This window comes from Chelonoidis abingdonii, chromosome 7, assembly GCF_003597395.2.
Source record: "Chelonoidis abingdonii isolate Lonesome George chromosome 7, CheloAbing_2.0, whole genome shotgun sequence".
Classification (NCBI taxonomy): Eukaryota; Metazoa; Chordata; order Testudines; family Testudinidae; genus Chelonoidis; species Chelonoidis abingdonii.
Window position 1 is genome coordinate 63,551,347 of NC_133775.1, and position 19,459 is coordinate 63,570,805.

The following is a 19,459-nucleotide window of genomic DNA, read 5'->3' on the forward strand; positions in this document are numbered from 1 at the left end:
GAAAACAATGAGTTGCGCAAAGTGCTTCAGTGAATGGTTACCAAAAGATAGCAGCAGAGAGACCTGATCCCACAGTCAAAGAAGTGAATGGAAAAACTCCCACAGTCCTCAAAGGCTCTTGTGCAGGCCTCATAAAGTGAGCAAACACCAGGCAATGCAACAGTGTAGGGCTGTAGCATCCCAGGAGTTAGAGATGGAAAATCTCTATTGATATAGTTCGTTATGTCTACCACATTTCCACAGCCCTGGCAGGGATTCTCCAGGATTTTGTCCCATTTGATGTTATCCCTTTGACTTTGAAATGCCAGTTAGTGGGGCTTTCCAGTTGGAAAGCAGCAACTGGTTTATTTCTGAGTGAGAGGCAGGGGTACAGACCAGTTGTGGACTTTTGATTGCTTCTCTGTGAGTGGCTATTCCCCTGTGGAATAGAGCCCTCATTTTAGTGTATATATATACACATATATTGCCTACTATTCAGACTAAATCCTTCTTTGGTCAGTTTCTCTCACTGTGCCCTGCCCAATTCCTCTTCCTCTTAACTTCCCCACCCTTCTGATAAATGCAGAGAAAACAAAACATCTCACACACAAAGAGACCAGCCACTTTGCGGAGATTTTTAATTTAATCTTCGTACATCAGTTCCAATGGTGTGTCATTTTCATCCATTAGCCCCCCGTTACATTCAGTGTCAGGTCTTCAACATGGCTGCTAGCTGGCCACTACAGCACCACAGTTACTTTCATTCATTTACATTTTGTTGTTTGCATAATTTATCCATAACAACACAAAATTACACAACACAAACTATAACAGGATAAGGACTCGTCTGCACCTGCCTCAGCAGAGGGCTTGATTCTAAGAAAAACTCTGCCAAGGTGCCTGCGGCTTCCCCAGTGGTTCAACGGAGCATGTGGGTGGAAAGCAGGCAGCCGTCCCACACTTGATTTGTCCCAAAGACCACTGGGACATTGACACTTCATGCTTTTGTGCTGCACTGGGGAGGCACAGAGCAGGGTAACCCATTGCTTAAAGAAAAGTGACCGTGTGAGGATCCATATGTATTCTCTCTTCCAGAGGCGGAAGAATAGCTCACGTGGATCCAGAGTTGAGCCTCCATTTTCAAATGAAGGGCTTGATCAGAAACCCTCTGATGTCAGTGGGATTTGGATCAGGTCCAAACAGAGAGTGTTTCTCAGGGCTCATCTATGCAAACACTTAGGGTGCGGCAAGCTAATGCTGGATAGATTGACACCTGGGCTTGCTCAACACCAAAGGTCCTCAAAGTGCATTTAGATCTAGCCTGCTTTGCAACTGGAGCAGATTAAAATGCACTAGGGAACGGTTAGTGCCCGTCAGCAGGGTCTGCATGGACAGCTAGTGCAGTGTAGATTCACACCCCAGCTAGCCGCAAACTAAGCATTCACATGAGCAAACCCAAAGTGCCGGCTTCACACTCCTCGCTTGGGTACTGGAAATCCATCTGTGCTCAGCTGCAGCAGCAATGTAGGGTTTGTCTACACTTGAAACGCTACAGTGGCACAGCTGCAACACTTCAGTGTAGACACTACCTGTGCTGAACAGGATGGGTTCTCCCATCCGCATAGGCAATCCACCTCCCTGAGAGGCAGTAGCTATGTCAAGAGAAGAATTTTTTCCACCCACCTAGCGCCGTCTACGCAGAGGATTAGGTCGGTTTAACTGTGTTGCTGAGAGGTGTGGATTTATCACACCCCTGAGCGACACAGCTGCAGGGGTGCTGGAGAAATTTGTACAGTGCGGATGCTGAGAGCCATTGAACCAAACTGTAAACCCTGGATACGATGGAAACCACTTCAAGCCAGGGAGTGCGGCAGCATCCCTAGTTCCAGCACTTGTGCATAGCTGTGCAGCTACAAGTTCCCAGTATAGACCAGCCCTTAGATTCTGCCATCTGAGCTTACCTGATCGGGGCTGGCCCAAGGTCAAATACAGCCCCCTGTAAATGTTCACACAAGGATCTGCATACTCTCCCCAAGATCATGAAAAACTACTTCCCGTTCTCCTTCCAGGATCTGATTCAAAGCACAGTGATACCAATGGGAGTTTTTCCATTGACTTTGATGGGCCTTGGATCAGGTCCTTACTGGGAGAATCGAGATCCTGTGCTGGTCACCAGATCTGCAGTTGTCTAGGGCTAATCCACTTGCTGATGATGCATGGGGCACAACATATTCCATCTCACTCGTCCATCGCTTTATTGGCTCCTACTGGGCTAGGAATGGAAAATTCCTGAGATGGTCAGTGAAACCAGCAGCTGTGACTCAGAGACACAGAGGGAGCAGAGCAGATACAGGGCTCGATCCTGCCCCATTAAAGTCCATGAGAATTTTGCCTTTTGCTTTAGTGGGCCCAGGATCAGGCTCCAATGACTGACACGGACACTCTTTGGATTATAACCAACCTTTAAAAGCAACCAAGCAAATGGAAAGCACCAAAGACCTCTCAACTGCAAGGAATCAAGTGTTCCTTCCCTGCCGCTGGGCTTTTGCAAACTAAACATAACCTTTATAAAAGTAAATTATTGTCTTATAACTTAAGTGCATCAAGCATTTCCTTAAATATGGTTCACGCTGAAAATAAAGTTACTTTTGCTGTACAGTACATTTCTGATAGAATTAGGAATAAACTTTGTTGATACTATATGCAGGTGTGTCTGTGCAGTACATACATTTACACACCCACCCCATGTGCAGGCACATAGGCATACACTCAAACATACCTACCTCTTTCCAGGAATTTCCCAGTTAGTGAGAGACAGATTAGGAGTTTCTAGATGTCTAAACTTGCATGAGAATGTCTATATTAAAAGTCCCTGTTTTCATCAATAAACACTAGAGCTGGTAGAGAAACAGGAAAGAAAAAGGGCAAACATTTCTTTGAAATTTCCCCCGTTTTTTCATCAAATTTTGCCAAAATTACAAAATTTGAAAAGTTTTGGACCATTTCTACAGGAGGACTGAAATCGTATGGTCAGAGACTCTAAGGCCAGAAGGTCACTCAATGCAATCATCTTGTCTGACTTGTATGTCGCAGGCCAGAGAACTTAGGTGAAATAAATCCCATAAACCGCAGAAGGAGAGTGCGGGTAACGGAATTGTGAAAACTTTGCACAAAGTGTTCCCTGTTTTTTTCTTTCTCCATCAAAATTCGGTCTAAATTTCAAAATAAAAAATAAATAAATACATGAATAATTGTTTCTTAAATCAACCCTTTCTATAGCTGGACAGGAGGGCAAACAGGAGATGAGGGATGTCAAAATTTCATAGAAATGTTTAACCTGTTTTTCCCCCATAGTTAAAATTTCAAGTTGAAAACACCTAGCAGCCCAGCTCTAACAAACACTTAGTATCTAATACTAGAATTCTAATAAAAACATTATATTATGCGATCCATAACTTAGTCTTTGGAAATACTGAGCTACAAAATATTGTCTGACAGCATTCCAGCAACACAAACCCCTTGCCCGCCATATCTGAAGTGGGTTTAGCCTGTAATGTCATAGACGCCTGTGCCTGGCCAGGTGACACAGACAAGGCTCAAGAAGTGAAATACGAGTTCTGCATGGAGTACAGATGGTCGATGGGGTTTCCCATTCTTGACTGCAGCGGTCCAGTTTCTGAAGTTGCTAGGAAACAGTCGCCCAGGTTGCTAAGTGAGGTATCGTCACTATCCAGGTCATGGAAAAGGGGCTCAGCACCTTAAAGTGAGGCAAACAAACGATGCTGAAGTATTATTGGCGATGGATAGTCCTAGCAAAGTGCTTTGCAGTGACATAGCCCTGTCCCCCTGCAGAGCTAAAGGGCCGGAGTGTGGGCGTTCAGCAGCTGCCCACACTAGGGGGCGCTGCTGATCCATGACACTTCAGCTGGAGCACTGGAAGGCAGCACGTGCTTCGGGAAGGTGCCAATCTCATCAGCCATGGAGACTGGCAGGGACGGTGAGAACTGGCATGCAGGGCTGGCTTTAAGAAGTGCGGGGCCCAATTTGAACAGTTTCAATGGGGCCCCGGCAGGGAAGACAAAAAAAATAAAATAAATAACAATAAAAAAACACTTGGGGCTGGTACTCACCAGGCAGTGATCAGAGTCTTCGGTGGCACTTTGGCGGTGAGTCCTTCACTCGCTCCAGATCTTCAGCGGCACTGAAGGACCTGCTGCCGAAGTGCCGCTGAAGACCCAGAACAAGCGAAGGACCCACCGCTGAAGTGCTGCCGAAGACCCAGAGCGCCGCCAGGCGAGTAAAAATTAAAAAGGCGCCTCTAGCCAGGGAAGAGATTCTCACTGGGCGCGGGGCCCTCTTAGGTGCGGGGCCCAATACAGGGGAATTGGTGGAATTGGCCTAAAGCCAGCCCTGCTGGCGTGTGTGTGTAAGTCAGAGTGGAATCTCCACTCTGCCTCATATTGGTGGGTGGAAAGAGACTCGCTTCAGAGGTGCCTAGAGATGAGCACTGCAGTTTCCCAGAGGCTCTTACCATAGGGGTGCATGTGGTCTCCTGGCATTTGGGGCGGGGTGAGCCCTTGCCGGAAGGGGTCCGAGCTGTAGACGCCCTGTTCAATAGCCAGCAGCTGTTGTGGCGGGGCCAGTGTGGTGTACGGGTTTATGATCCCCTCCAGGCCAGCATTCCCACCATTGTTTGTCTGAGCTGTAAGACAAGGGAGAACTGATGTCAGAGCCAAATGTTGCTGTACAGCCACCCTGTTTCTAACCTCCCTGGGCTGCTACACAGGTCTGCACTCCAAACCCCTCCCCAGGCAGCAGTGCTGATTCCCTTCTCACCCCTCCGGGCTCTTCTCTGACACACATCCCTGAGCCCACAGTCCCACAGTGGCACCCCTTACTCTACCCCACCAGTGCCAGGATTCAGCTCTTCCCTTCTTGCCGTCACCTAAGCTTCTGGCCCCCTTCGGCCAGAATCAGCGTCTCTTTGTGCTGTGCTGCTGTCATCCCTCCTTTCCTGCAGAAATGGGCAGAGATGTCAGCCTCCATCCACTCCAGACTTCTGGACAAGTCATAGCCCTGCATGCTCCCAGGAGAATGCTCTGTCAGTCACTCTAGCTCTGTGCTATGGGCCCGGATGGAGGGGTAACACAAAAGTGGCTTTAAGTCACTTTCACACACCATGTATTCTGGGGTCATTCTGAAGCCACCATGCCCTGCAGTGTAAGTTAGAACCTCCTCAGGGCTGCTCTAATTGACTCTCGGCTTCCCATGACTCCCCATGGGCCTTGGAATGCAGAGAACAGATGAGGAGCAGTGTGATTTGGCCATGTCCCCTCCCACCCCCGCCACAAACATAGCCCTCCCTCCTGCTCCCTAGTGCAAAAACACCCCTTGCCCAGGGTTGTAGATCAGGACCGTTGTAGAGCCATTTCACCAGCTCTGCACCAGCCTGGGGGCCATTCCCGTTCCCCTTCAAGCTCCTTTCCGCTCCCAGAGCAGCACCAAGGGGCCTTATCAGAAATGAGAAACTCTCCCTCGCTGGCAGGAGCAGCTTTGCCACTCCCAATGCACTAGGCAGGTCCTCAGAGAAGCATCGAGTCGTTAATCGTCTCTGTTTTAATTAAAGCCAAACCACTTTTTCCTAGCCTCACCCCTTGTGGCAGCGAGAGCCCTGACCCCCTTTCCCACGCTAGCTGCCCTTTCCGGCCCCTTTCCCTTATGCTGTAAGCCATGAAACGCTACTTCACCCAGCATGTAAACAACCAGTGGAACTCACTGCTGCAAAGAGATTATCAAGTCTCATGCTGTGGCTGGGCTTCTAAGTGAGCTGTTTATCTTATGACGGATAGTAGCATTTTCAGCTCTGCTGACTAAGGGGGAGACTCTCCCATGCATGCAGGGCATTCTACAATGGGCTAGTGCAGTGATTCTCAAACTTCTGTGCTGATGACCCCTTTCACATAGGAAGCCTCTGAGTGTGATCCCCCTTATAAATTAAAAACTCCTTTTTTTATATTTAACACTATTATAAATGCTGGAGGCAAAGTAGGGTAGGGGTGGAGGCTGATAGCTCATGACCCCCCATGTAATAACCTTGTGCCCTCCTGAGGGGTCCCAACCCCCAGTTTGAGAACCCCTGGGCTAGTGGCTCTAGGGGTAACACACCACAGAGCTGGGGGATCCCGAGCAGCATTCTGCAGTGCAGTAGGGGCTGGTCTTGCAGCAGAATGGGAGATCCCAGCTAGAAGAGTTGGGGTTCTAGGCCAGGAAACAGGACACAGGCAGCAGAAAGTGGGCACTGCAGTTAAACTGGGAATAACAGTGCCACAGATTGGGGCGAGGGGCAGCATTGTGCAGCAGCTCTGTGATCTCCAGCGGTGGTCGTGGGGATCTCATGCAGCAAGGGGCCTTGGGGGGCCTTGGACAGTACCTGAACTGAGCCGCTGGGTGTTTTGCTGATCTTGCTGCTGCTGCTGCTGCTGCCTCCTCGCAAGTTTCTTCATCTGTTCAGGAAGGAAAGGAATGCAGAGGGTTGAAACAAGTCAATCTATGGAGGAGGCAAGAGCAAAGATCTAGGACAGTGTTTTTCAGAAGAATACAGGGCCAGAGGGACCTCCTGGGTCACTGAGTCCAGACCCCATATCGTCCCCCAAGGTTACGTACCTTCGCTCTCTGATTCTGGAACCAAACCTGCACGACTCGCACACTCAGCCCCGTCTCGGCTGCCAGTGTCTCTCTGACCTAGAATAAACGACACAGCAGACGGCCTCAGTCTTTTAACCAGTGGCTTTGCAATTTCATTCCAGGGGAGGAACAGTGATCAGGCAAACCCCGGTGACCCAGAACGTCGGGGAGTCTCCAGTTCACACAGTCCCCAGGAGGCCCGGCAGGCAGCCATGTTTAGCTAGCAGCCGGCTGGCAGGGAGTTTTCCTACCACTGGAGCCAGCTCAGAGACAGAACCATGGACTGCACCATCCCCTCCAGATCCCTTTGGGTAGAGGCTTTGCCTCGAGGCCTGTGAACCCTGCAGCTGGCCACCAGGGCTGGCTCCAGCTTTTTTGCCGCCCCAAGCAGTGAAGAAAAAAAAACCCAACCCCCCCAATTGAGCTGCTGCTGAAGACTGAAGCGGAGCGATTGAGCTGCTGCCAAGGAGGAAGAGAAGGACTGAAGGACCCGCCGCCAAATTGCCACCGAAGACCCAGACGTGCCTCCCCAAAAACAGACAGACCGCTGCCCCTTTCTATTGGCCACCCCAGGCACTTGCTTCTTTCGCTGGTGCCTGGAGCTGGCCCTGCTGGCCACACAGATGGTGAGCTGTGAGCTGCTTCCCATACGAATCGCTTGTTTCACTACCCCCATCTTCTCTGCCTTCCTACAGTCTCCCCTCACTTTGTTTGCTCTCCCTCTTGGGTCTGGTGTAGGGAGACCAGACAGCAAGTGTGAAAAATCAGGATGGAGGGCGGGGGGGAATAAGAGTCTATACAAGAAAAAGACCCAAAAATTGGGATTTTCCATATAAAATCAGGACATCTGGTCACCCTAGTCTGGTGATCAGTCTAGACCATAAGCCCTTTGTGCTAAGGACTCCTTTTTTTAAATGACCTACATGTACAATAATTAGCGCTATGGGACCCCGATCCCTGACTGGGCCCTCTGGGTAATTCTGTAGTTAAAATAATAACGAATAAGGAATCACACAATGTGATTGCTCTCTGCCTCACATGTACACACAAGCAATCAAATGCCTAGGGATGAGTCCCCAGTCTGCACTGGCTGGAATTGAAGGGATTTAGTTCAGCCTATGAAGCCTGGGGGTGAAATCCTGCTCCCCACGGCTGTTTTGCCATTGATGCCAACGGGGCCAGGATTTCACCTTAATGGCAACTCCGTGCCCTGGCCCAGAACAGGGCCCCGGGGGAAGAGAAGGATTCCTGGTGCCTGCCCTCTCCTTCACATCCCCACATGGGGATGGGGCACAAGTGCAGTGCCTGTGTTTGGGGGAGCACAGGGATTGCTCCCTCCTAGCTCCTCCAGGGGCACAAGCTGCACCAAGGGGGCAGGGAGGAGATGGGTGCCATGCACTCCTCCCTTGCCCTCACCATCCCTTGCAGCTAAGGCATGGAGTAGCTACACCCCCATGTGATCTGGAAGGAATCCATGGAACTCCCCACCACTGGGACAGTGCCAGCAAGATACAATCTGGCCCTGTATGAACTGGATCCTGGTTATCTCAAAGACTATCTCATGTGATCATACAGCAGCATTGAGCAAGCACTCCTCCTGTTGAGCCTGGGTGTTACTGGAGGCAGGGCCTTCTTAATGGGGGGTCTCAGCTATGGATCAGCTTCCCTATCAGTTCATCAGAGCCTGAGTTTGTTGACCTTCAGGTCATGCTGGAAGGCCCACGCTCTTCCAAGGTGCTAGAGGGTAGGTAGATGGGGCTGGTGGGAGGGCTGTAGTACTGGGGAATCCCAGACAAGTTTCAGCTGTGGGACAGACTGAGCACCTCCTTTTGCGACCAGTGGAGAACCTCACAGATAGGGCACGTGACTGTAAGATGCTCTCTCTTCCACAGATGCAAGATCACAGCCAGGCCCAGTCCGGCTACCTGCAGCTTCCGATCATAAGAACTGGCTGGGAACATTAGAACAGATATGGGGTCTATAATCTGGCCCACAGCCACTCAGGACCTTAAACACAATAGAAAAACTTTAAAGAAAATCAATGTCTAGCTTGACAGGGAGCGAAGGCAACAATTTCTGCCGCGAAGTAATGGCCTCGGGCAGCTCCATGCCCGCAAGAATGGAATCCGCAGCAGCCTGAATGAGCCGTTAGCCTCAATAGGTGATGAGAAGGAGCCCTATATAACAAACAATTACTGTAATCAAGCCTTGAAAAAACAGAGCCGTTTAGCCGTAACTCTAAATCTATCTGCTGGAGCACTGGTGGGAAAAGGCCCTTTTAATGATGAAATGACGAGAAGGGGCCAGATCTCCAGCGGGTGTCAGTTGGCGCGGCTCCATTGTCTTAGATGGATTTTTGCTGATTTACATCAGCTGAGTACCTAGCCCAGGAGAATGGCCAATTGGAGGATAATATGAATCTCAGAGTTGGGTGAGGATAGAGTCAGGGATATATTGTCCAATGGAATCACCAGGACAGACGCACTGCTCAGCAACTGAATCTATGTTATTGGAGTCAATAATCAGAGTCCCTGCTTTCTTTGGGTTCAACTTCATGAAGTTCTAGGACATTAAGGTCCATCAAACACCTAATCTGAGCAGAAATTGCAGGTGCTTGGGACCTTTTTAAAAACTAGACTTAAAACACTGAGAAATGTACAATAGAAAGGAAACAATCCTTCATTTTTCAGAAAATAGCCTGGGTGATCTAAGAGATCCTTTCCACCTCTAACTTTCCTGGATGATCTAAGTCAGTGGTTCTCAATCAGGAGTCCAGGGGCCCACCAAGCAGGGCCAATGTTAGACTTGGTGGGGCCCAGATCAGACAGCCAAAGCCCCACCATGCAGGACTGAAGCCTGGAGTCCCAAGTCCCATCACCAGGGGCTGAAGCCGAAGCCTGAGCAACTTAGTTTTGCAGGGCCTCCTGTGGTGTGTGGCCCAGGGCAGTTGCCCTGCTTGCTACCCCCTAATGCCTTCCCTGGCTTTCATATGCAGAAATTCTTTTTGTTGTGGCACGGTTGGGCCATGGAGTTTTTATAACATGTTGGTGGTACTTCAGAAAGAGAAAGGTTGAGAACCCTTGATCTAAGAGATCCTTTCCACCAGAAGGTCCCTGGCACAGGGGTCGTATCCTCTACTATGTGTTGTATGGCACCTAGCACACAGTGTCTGGGACAGACGCTGCCTTACAGAGACTTCAATCTCAATAGACAAGACCAAGGGGAATTAAAATCTCCATTTTACAGACAGGGAACTGAGGCACAAGGGACTTGCCCAAGTTTGCACAGGAAGTCTGGGGCTGAGCGAGGAACCAAACTTGTTCTGCTGAGCCTTGTGCCGGTGCTGTAACTACAAGACCCGTCTTCCCCCGGCTAAGCGCATCAGTGGTACGAAGCAAACCCATTCCAAAGATAGGATATTACTTGTTAACCTTCCTTGTGGACAATACCATTGCACCTGACTCCCACTAGGATACTGAGCACCCAGGGAGATATAAGCAGGCTCTTCCACAAGATTTTTGAAATCTCTGGGGCACTGGTAGGTGCACTTCATGCATGTCACAGACAGCAGTAACTCCACCCGCCCTCCCCCAGTGAACAGGGCATGGGACTGGGACTCAGCAGGTGTAAATCGGTGTTGGTCCAATGACTTCAGTGGAACTAGGAGGATTTACTGCTGCTTGGGGGCTGGCCCAGAGTCAAAGAATTACCCACCATGCTGTGCACACACAGGCATATATACACTTTGTGACAAAGCTCCTCCTCTACCTTGGTGGGTCCTGCGCTTATTAGCAGATTTGTTCACCTCAGTGATCTTCCCTTCTTGTGGAACTCACAGTCTGGGTCAGCTCCTCCTGTGTCTGATCAGGAGTGGGGAGGTTTGGGGGGAACCCAGGCCCACCCTCTACTCTGGGTTCCAACCCAGGGCCCTGTGGATCACAGCTGTCTATAGTGCCTCCTGTAACAGCTGCATGAGAGCTACAACTCCCTGGGCTACTTCCCCATGGCCTCCTCCAAACACCTTCTTTATCCTCACCACAGGACCTGGTGTCTGATAACGCTTGTCCTCCTTAATCCTCCAGCAGTACACACTCACTCTCACTCTCTCAGCTTCTTGCTCCCAGCTCCTCACACATGTTCCTTCTCCTCTGGCTCCCCCCTGCCTGACTGCAGTGAGCTCCTTTTTAAACCCAAGTGCCCTGATTAGCCTGCCTTGATTGGCTGCAGGTGTTCTAATTAAAGTAGCTATCTCTACTGCCTTCTAGAAAGATCTTGGCTCCAGGTGCCTTGATTAACCTGGAGCAACTGCCATTTGGCTACCAGGGTACTAGGGATTTGTTTTAGCCTGGGGCTAACATACCTGTTTCTCAGTACTTTACTGTAGCCATCTGGCCTTGCCCCATCACAACTTACAGCACATACCTTCATTTCTTCTTGCATGCACAGCTGGGAAATTTGCTCACATTTGGAGGTGCTTAGGAAAGCTGGGTTCTCTGGGTATGTCTGGCTGCACAAGTACACGTTACACACACACACAAACACGCAGCAGAAACAGAGCAGACCAGATCCTCAGCCGATGTAAATCAGCACCGCCCCAGTGGCTTCAACGGAGTGACACTGGCTGAGAATCTGGCTCAACATCTCCAACATGTGGATGGGTCTCTTCTCACTGTACCTTCCTGCACGGCTTGGAGGAAACCTCGAATGACGCTTTGAACGCCCTCCGCTGCTGCGTTGTCAGGATTGTCCTCGGTCTCTTGGGACGCTTGTGATCCTTGCTGTCCTCGGCGCCTTTCCTGGGACCATGACCCATTTTGCATAGACTCTCTTCATCGTCACTTTTACCTGAAAAAATTAAGCAGGCCCATAAAGGTGATGGACAGAGCATGCCAGCTTTCTGGGCAGTGCGTCTTGGTTTAGCTGAACTGTGCATTTTAGCACCCAGATCCTCAAAGGGATTTAGGTGTCCAACTCTCACTAGACCTTAGGAGCCTGACACTTATTGACTTTCAATGAGTATTAGGCTCCTAAGTGACTTTTGAAAATGGGATTTAGGAATCTAAATCACTTGGCCACTTTTGAACCCGTAGTACATGTATCTATACCTTTTAAAGACTTTTTGCTGCAAGTTCCCCAGCCACCCAGCCAAACCTCACATAGATTTATTTACACTTTCATCTGGCCACGGATATTTGATCCAAACCACCACAGACTTTTTGGGGATTCCACGTTCCCCAGCCTCCTCATAGTTTCCTATCCAGCCTCCTAATGACAAAGTGGCAACCACCTTCCCTGAGGGCAGCCTGGCTTCACTGAAAGCAGAGGGGATGGCCACCTTCACTACAGGCAGCCTCACTTTTGCATGCAAAGCTATTCTGGAATTACTGCCATCTTGACTGGGGACATTTGGCTTCAGCTCCGTTGAAAGCAAGGGGAAATGGTGGCCATTTTGAACAAAGTGAAATTCACAAGTTTGAATGTCAGGATCATGTGAAACAAACTCCACCAAATATTGTGAGATTCATAATAAAATCACATGAATTGGTCACACAATAGTAGGGCTTAGAATGGAAGTCTAGATGCAGCCTTAGCTATGGAGGCCCAGCCCACACTTCCCATAATTCCAGATTCTTGTGTTAAGCACTTTACAAAGGTATCATTATTCCCATTTTACGGACGGTGAGATTAAGCCTCAGAGAGATGAAGTGACTTAACCAAGGTCACACACCAGATCAGGAGTAAAGCTGGGCCTAGAAGCCAGGACTATCCACTGGATTGTGTCTCTGTTGTACAATGACCTCCTCAAACCACCCTTCTGTTGTTGTCTTGTGGGTCTCATCGTCACACACTGTGTCTGGACAGCTTATATTGATTCAAAAGAAGGACAAAGCCATTCTTGACTGATCAAAAGATATTGCTGTGCATTCACTTACAGATCATAGATCAGGCCAGATTTAAATGTATATGTATGCAGTTTATATAACAGGACATTATGATTTTGGGTCAGAAATACATCCAAGGTGAAACATGAAACTGTAGAAGCTTCTCCCTAGAATTCATGTGGGAGAATTTTTCTCTTAAGGACTAAAAATGCTGCAGCAGTCAAATATTACAGAGAGATAAAGAGGAGACAGGCTCTGACCCCCAAATCCAAGGTCTAGATCAGGGGTAGGCAACTTTTGGCATGTGTGCCAAAGACGGCACACAAGCTGATTTTCAGTGACACTCACGCTGCCTGTATCCTGGCCACCGGTCTGGGGGGCTCTACATTTTAATTTAATTTTAAATGAAGCTTCTTAAACATTTTAAAAACCTTACTTACTTTACATACAACAATAGTTTAGTTACATATTATAGACTTAAAGAAAGAGACCTTCTAAAAACGTTAAAATGTATTACTGGCACGCAAAACCTTAAATTAGAGTGAATCAATGAAGACTCAGCACACCACTTCTGAAAGGTTGCCAACCCCTGGTCTAGATGTTCTTCATAATTTAACCTGACAATGCGAAAGCGAGATGAAAGGACTAGCACTCGATGTTTGCAGAACTGTAGGCAATAGGAGCATACATCTCTTCTCTGACATAAAACCACCCAAACTCAGGCACTTGGGGAAAAACAAGAATTAATGCCATGTGAAGTTTAAACTTGTTTCATATGTTTGTTAAAGATTGGAAGGAATTTGAGGAGGGTTTTCTCTTTCCCTTTTTTCCTCTATTCATACCACCAATTTATGATGTGAGCAGTCTCCACTGAAGGTTATATCCTGTGAGAGCTAGACACCCGTGGAGCCTTGCTTAAGACAACGTCAGCACTAGAAAAAGGAACGACAATTCATAAATCCGTTTTGAGGAAAACTGAACTTTCTACACAAGGACAGGAGGTGGAGCCTGAAGCCATACAAGTTGGACATTTTTCCCTGGAGGTCTAAAATACTTAACAATTTATAAACTCCCTGCTTAGTGCCTCAGGTGGCAGATTAAAAGCTGAATAGTCCAAACAGAGGAGCAGGAAGGGAAGTAATTTTGGCAGCATGAGAAATACATACGGATCAGAGTTCAGCTGATGAATTCATTGTATTTTCAAAGGCTGTAACTTACCTCTCAATCCCCAGACTCTGAAATGAGGGACAGTGACAAGCAAAATGAGAGACAATGAGGGACAACCCACTTTAAAATGAGGGATAATTTTTTTTTATTGGACACACTGGGTTTGTTTTTAAATCAAAGTACAAGCATACAAATAGCCTGGAACTTATTATGATGAAACTAAATAATGATTCTGTGCACAACACATACTTAAGATGCTAAGATGAAAATAACACGAGTGCTTGTCTCTTTAGAGTCTGGTTCTTGGCCATAGTCTTTACCTTCAGCCATGAGTGTCACAGGCTTTGGAAGAGCAAAACATTAAAGCAAATTACTGATTTTTTATACCTATGAAATACAATAATACAGAAAGAATTTAGGATGAACCCATACAGTTAAGATCATGCTCCAAACTGTGGAGTGAGGTGACAGGGGCAGGTATTATGGCAACTCCAGTTTTCTTGATCCAAGTTTGCAGCTCATTAAAAGGGGAGCAGGTGGATCAATGCAATGGCCCCTCAGTTCCCCAGGGATGCTGATGGCCCTGGCTACAGGGAAGAGCATGGGCAGGGGATCTCCCTCCCTGGCAGAACGGATCTGCCTGTGAACCACATCCTTGCAGCTGCAGATGGTCTCCCTGAACTTGGACTGGAAGTGTGCCTCCACTCACCTGACCCTGCCCAGCTCCAGCACAGGCAACTCCATGTCCAACTATTCAAGGAAGCAGGTGACTGAGGAGCAGTCCAGGGAGGTGCTAAGCAATTGCTCGCTGCCCCTTCCTTGGCCCTGGGAGCCAAAACGGGTGCCTGAAGGATGCCCTTGAGCTCAGGCTCTGAGAGGAATTTGGGCACATTCCCCCAGTGTACAGAAGCCCTCAAGGTGTCCCTTGCTCCACTTACTTGCAGCATGGCAGTGACTGGTTGCGAATGCGAGGTGTGATAACATCACACACCAAGACATGCATCTCACAAACAGGAATCTGGCTGAGCAACCGAATCGGGACTTCGCAATGGCAATGCACAGGACTGAAGGACAACTTTAAAAATTGGGGTCAGCAGTGGGATGCCCTGCACAGAGCCATTGGAATAGCCGTTCCACATGACTAACAGCTCATAGGATTTGCTCCAATAGTCTAGATCACTGGTCTGTCTAATTTGAAACCCGTTCTATACCACAGCAAACCATTGTTCCATTTTATACAGCAGCCAACCTCCTAGCGTGCCAGACAGTTCACTGATCCATCCACTCTGGGCTCTTATCTCCTGCCACCCAACTAATGGTACAAATGACCTAAGACTACCTAGACCTTCTTTCCCATGCTGGTCATATTAGTCAATATTTACCTCTTGGGTTAATAAATGTCAATTTCACATCAACAGACGTCAATATTCATTTATTATGCAGTAGACCTGGCTGAGATTTTTCAACCAAAAAAATTTTTTTCTTGTTAAAAAAAAATTCAGATTCAGCCACATCAAAAAGTTTCACCAAACTGGGCTCATTTTGCTGAATTGCTTGGGTCAAAAATACTACAAAAAAAATTAAAAATCAAAACATTTCATTTTGACTTTTCCTAAATTAAATGTTTTACTTTTTGGTTCAAAATGACTCTTCATTTCAAAATTTCCTTTTGTTTTATTAGAAAGAAGCAAAAATGATTCCATTTTCTTGAGACTAATCATTTTGTTCTAACTGAAATGAAGATTTTTTGTTTCTTTTTAACTTTATTGTTTGTCAAAAATTTCTAACTATTTCATTTCCAGTTCAACTCCAAACCTTCTTTTTTCCAGCATTGCCAGTGAACTGAAAAACTCATTATCCACCTCCCCACCCCCCATTATTCAATTCCATAATGGAATTTTCTAAGCAAGTACAGAATTCTGGAATACAGCTTAAAAGAGAGACACTATACAAAATACAGGCCTGCGTGCTTACTACAAGGTGCTGACTTTGTCTACTCCACTATCAAATCCGCATTTTTAAATCAGCAAGTCTGAAAGATTCGCATCCAAGAGTTTTAAAAGAGCTGTCTGAAGAGCTCTCTGGACTGTTCATGTTCATTTTCAGTAAGTCTTGGAACATGGGAAGTTCCTGAAGACCGGCAGAAAGCTTAGAATGTTTAACTTACCCTGGTCTCTGCACTTATTTCACTGCCGCACAGGCTGTGTCCAGGGAGATACTCCAGACTGAAGTATCCCTTTCAAAATATACTGAGGTTCAGTTTGGAAAAGTAACATTTTCTGTCCTTGAAATTCCACAAGAATTTTTTCTGTGCTCCTGCACTGAGCTATTGGCGACAACAACCCACTGGGTCTTGTCCTGTTCCAAGCCCCTCGACGTCTACTGGCTGCAACACCTTCACAGCTTTCCCACACTGCAGCAGAAGCCTGGGCCAACATACCTCCATGGACCGTTCCAAGAGGAAGCGTTTCTGTGATGAACTCACAGTTGAAGTTCCGGGCAGGGCCAACAAGCAGGTCCAGTTCCAAAGACTTGTGGCTAGGGAAAAGACATGGCGAGAGGCAAGCGGAAAGACTCCGGCTGGCTGCACAGAGCGAGAACAGGGTTTCAGTGCGGGAGCAGGCACTTGCTTCCCAATTCTTCGAACAGGAACAGCAGCTGAGGGAGGTGGACATTGGTCAGCAGAGAGAACTGTCTGAGCAGCTCATATCTATAGTGGCTCCTGCTGCCTCTCTCACACCACAGCCTGAGTCCCCAGCAACATATCCTCATTCCAGAAACAGCTCGGAAAACTCCCTGGTTGGGTGACCCATGCAATCAGTCCCATGAGCAGCCGGGCAGGGCAACTTAGCCCCATGCAGGCCTTAGTCTTGAACTCCCTTCTCCTGGAAATGCTTCCACCCCCTTTCCCCAGTGTTAAGTGTGCGAAAAGAGGGAAGGAAGGGAAAGGAGAACAGCGGGGCCAGGGGACATGGCATGATAGGGAGTTTCTGTCTTGTACATGATTTCATGGTTTGCACTTCATGCTCATTTGTTGTTGTTCTTTTAGAAAGATCCTGTTGTCACTGGTGTTATGGTGTTGCCTGCCTGGCAATGGGTGAATGTTGTACGGTTTTAATACATGTTTATAACTAAAGCTTTTTATGCCATCAAGGAAGTTTATTGCTGTCCCTGCATCTCATGATACAATCCAATGTGAAATAAAGGTGAACACATGATGAGGGACAATGAGGAATTAGTAAGCAGACCCTAAGCCTCTATCTGGTTCCATTAAGCACGCCACGCTTCAATCACTCCCTTATACGAATCCATATTGTGAATCATGCCCCCGCCCACTTCATTCGCATTGTCATGTCATTCGCAAATATGTTGCATGGTAACCAGCACCCCTGCAGCACTGAGCCCCCCCAAAATCAATTAAACCCATCCCGTCCCCCCCAAAGGCACATCCATAGAGGTACTAGTCTCCCTCTTCCATTGGTCCATACACATCTGTAACATAGAAGGGAGCACACAGCATCCCTGACTTCTGTTGCCTGGGCATGGCCAGCTCCAGCTGTGGTAGCTGCACTTTCTGGCTGTGTGTATCGGCTCAGTGGCCCCTTGCCCACACAGGTCCTTTCAGGGGGAAATGGCTCTGGCTTCACAAAGATTGGGAGGAGCACAGCAAGCCACGGTGAGGGGGACAGCATTGATGACACTGGTCTCCAAATGGGTCTGTAGCTGCCTCCAATGGGTTTTCAAACTGCCCAAAGCACATTCAACCACCATTCTTCACCTGCCGAGAGCATAGTTAAACCATCTTTTGCCAGGGCCTTTGCAATTAGGGTATGGTGTCATATGCCAAGGCAAAAGGGGGAATGCAGGGTCCCCTGGAACAATGGTGAGGACAGTAGCACCACTGATGACAATGTCATGTGGTGGAAATAGTGTCCCAACCTGTCCATGAACGTAGACTCCTGATCAGTGAAGAACTTTCCCAATGCAGCCTACATTGGCATTACTAAATCTCCCTCTGTGATTCACAAGGGTCGGCAGAACAGTGGGGTAGTACCATTGTGGAGGGCATATTATGGGCATGAGTCCCACCAATGGCTTCAGCGCAGATAGGAAACCCCATACTCTGAAAGTCAGCAATTACCTTAGGAATATCTTTAATGCCCACTGCCTTAGGGTAACCCACACACCTGATTGCCTGTGATTTCCACCACTGATTTATTCGCAAATTAACTTTCCAACACCAAACTGGGTTGGCAACGGACCTGTAGCAGTCTAGTGTAACCAGCTTCCAGATGGTTACAACAACCCTCTTCTGGACTGGGAAGGGTGCCCTCATGTATATGTCTTTATGCCAGACGGTCGGGGCAAGCTGCCCACAAAGCTCCAGAAATGTAGCTTTCTTCATGCAAAAGTTCTGGCCCACTGCTGGTCATCGCAGGTCCTCATGATGATGGGATCCCACCAGCCTACGTAGGGGATATCAGCGGCTATATTGAGTGTCATGAGCAGCATTAGCGAGTGCGAGTCTGCCATGCCTGGATACATCTCATCCTCCTCCATATTTAGCTCTGTCAGATGCCTTTGGTGGGTCAGAAAACACAGCCTAAATGCCCACCAATGCCTCATGGAAGCTCTGCCCATTTCCTGACACAGAAGTGAAAGTGCAAGCAAGAGAACTTGAAAAGAAGCCTTCTCCACGTTGCTCGGCTGGCAAGGTTGGCAGGCTGTTAAAACTTCCTGTAACATGCTGGGTGCACAATAAAGCTTTCCCATGATGCACCACAGTCAAAGGCCTAGAGCTGCCATTTCAAGAGAGTGGTAGGGAGTCTGCGGTATGGTTGGTTTGACTCGGGTCTTCATGCTGCAGTGTGGATGCCAGAGCCCCAGGTTTGAAAATTCTTAACCTAGGGTTAACAATCAGTGTAGATGCTCTAACCTGGGTCAGCTGACTTGAGTCCCTCTAACTCTGGGCTTACAGTGCAGTGTAGACATACACTCAAGAAATTCAATCTATTTAGCTTAACAAAGTGAAGGTTAAGGGGTGACTCCATCACCATCTATAAGTACCTACGTGGGGAACAAATATTTAATAATGGGCTCATCAGTCTAGCAGAGGAAGCTCTAACATGATCCAATAACTGGAAACTGAAGTGGGCCAAATTCAGACTGGAAATATGATATAAATGTTGTTAACAGTGAGAGTAATTAACCACTGGAACAACTTACCAAAGGCTGTGGTGGATTCTCCATCACTGATCATTTTAAAATCAAGATTGGATGTTTTTCTAACAGATCAGTTCCCAGAATTATTTTGGGTTGAGTTCTCTGGCCTGTGTTATACAGGGGGTCAGACTAGATAATCACAACAGTCCCTTCTGCCTTGGAATCTGTGAATCTGTGGACTTGAAATACTTCAGTGAGAGTTGAGAGCACCTGGTATCCCGTAGTGCGCACTCATCAGATAGCAGGATCAGGCCCAAAAGTCATTTTAGGATTATTTATTTTATGGTAGCACCAAGAGGCCCCAACCGAGACCTGGGCTCCTTTCTGCTGGGTGTGGTACAGACACATAGTGAGAGACAAGGCAGAAAAAGGTTGAGGAAGAAAAGAGAGAGGGGCTGTGACTTGCCCAGGGCCACAAAGTAGGTCAGTGGCAGAGCGAGGTACAGAATGGTAGTCTCCTGTGACCCACTCACTGACACCTCCTGGATTTTATTATTGCTCGTTTACTTGGGAACAAATCCACA

The 19,459-nt window shown here is 47.8% G+C and overlaps 1 protein-coding gene across 1 annotated transcript in view; it reads right to left on the reverse strand.

Annotated features, from left to right (window-relative positions):
* Positions 1–618: 618 nt before the first annotated feature.
* LMX1A (LIM homeobox transcription factor 1 alpha) overlaps positions 619–19,459 on the reverse strand; it is a 126,439-nt gene continuing 107,598 nt past the window's right edge. Inside the window, exons 3-7 of the mRNA XM_032806177.2 lie at positions 11,339–11,508; positions 6,643–6,720; positions 6,410–6,482; positions 4,511–4,681; positions 619–3,736 (exon numbers count right to left, since the gene is read on the reverse strand). Of these exons, the coding sequence (XP_032662068.2) occupies positions 3,576–3,736; positions 4,511–4,681; positions 6,410–6,482; positions 6,643–6,720; positions 11,339–11,508 (653 nt within the window). The 3' untranslated portion in view covers positions 619–3,575. The remainder of the gene's footprint in view (positions 3,737–4,510; positions 4,682–6,409; positions 6,483–6,642; positions 6,721–11,338; positions 11,509–19,459) is intronic.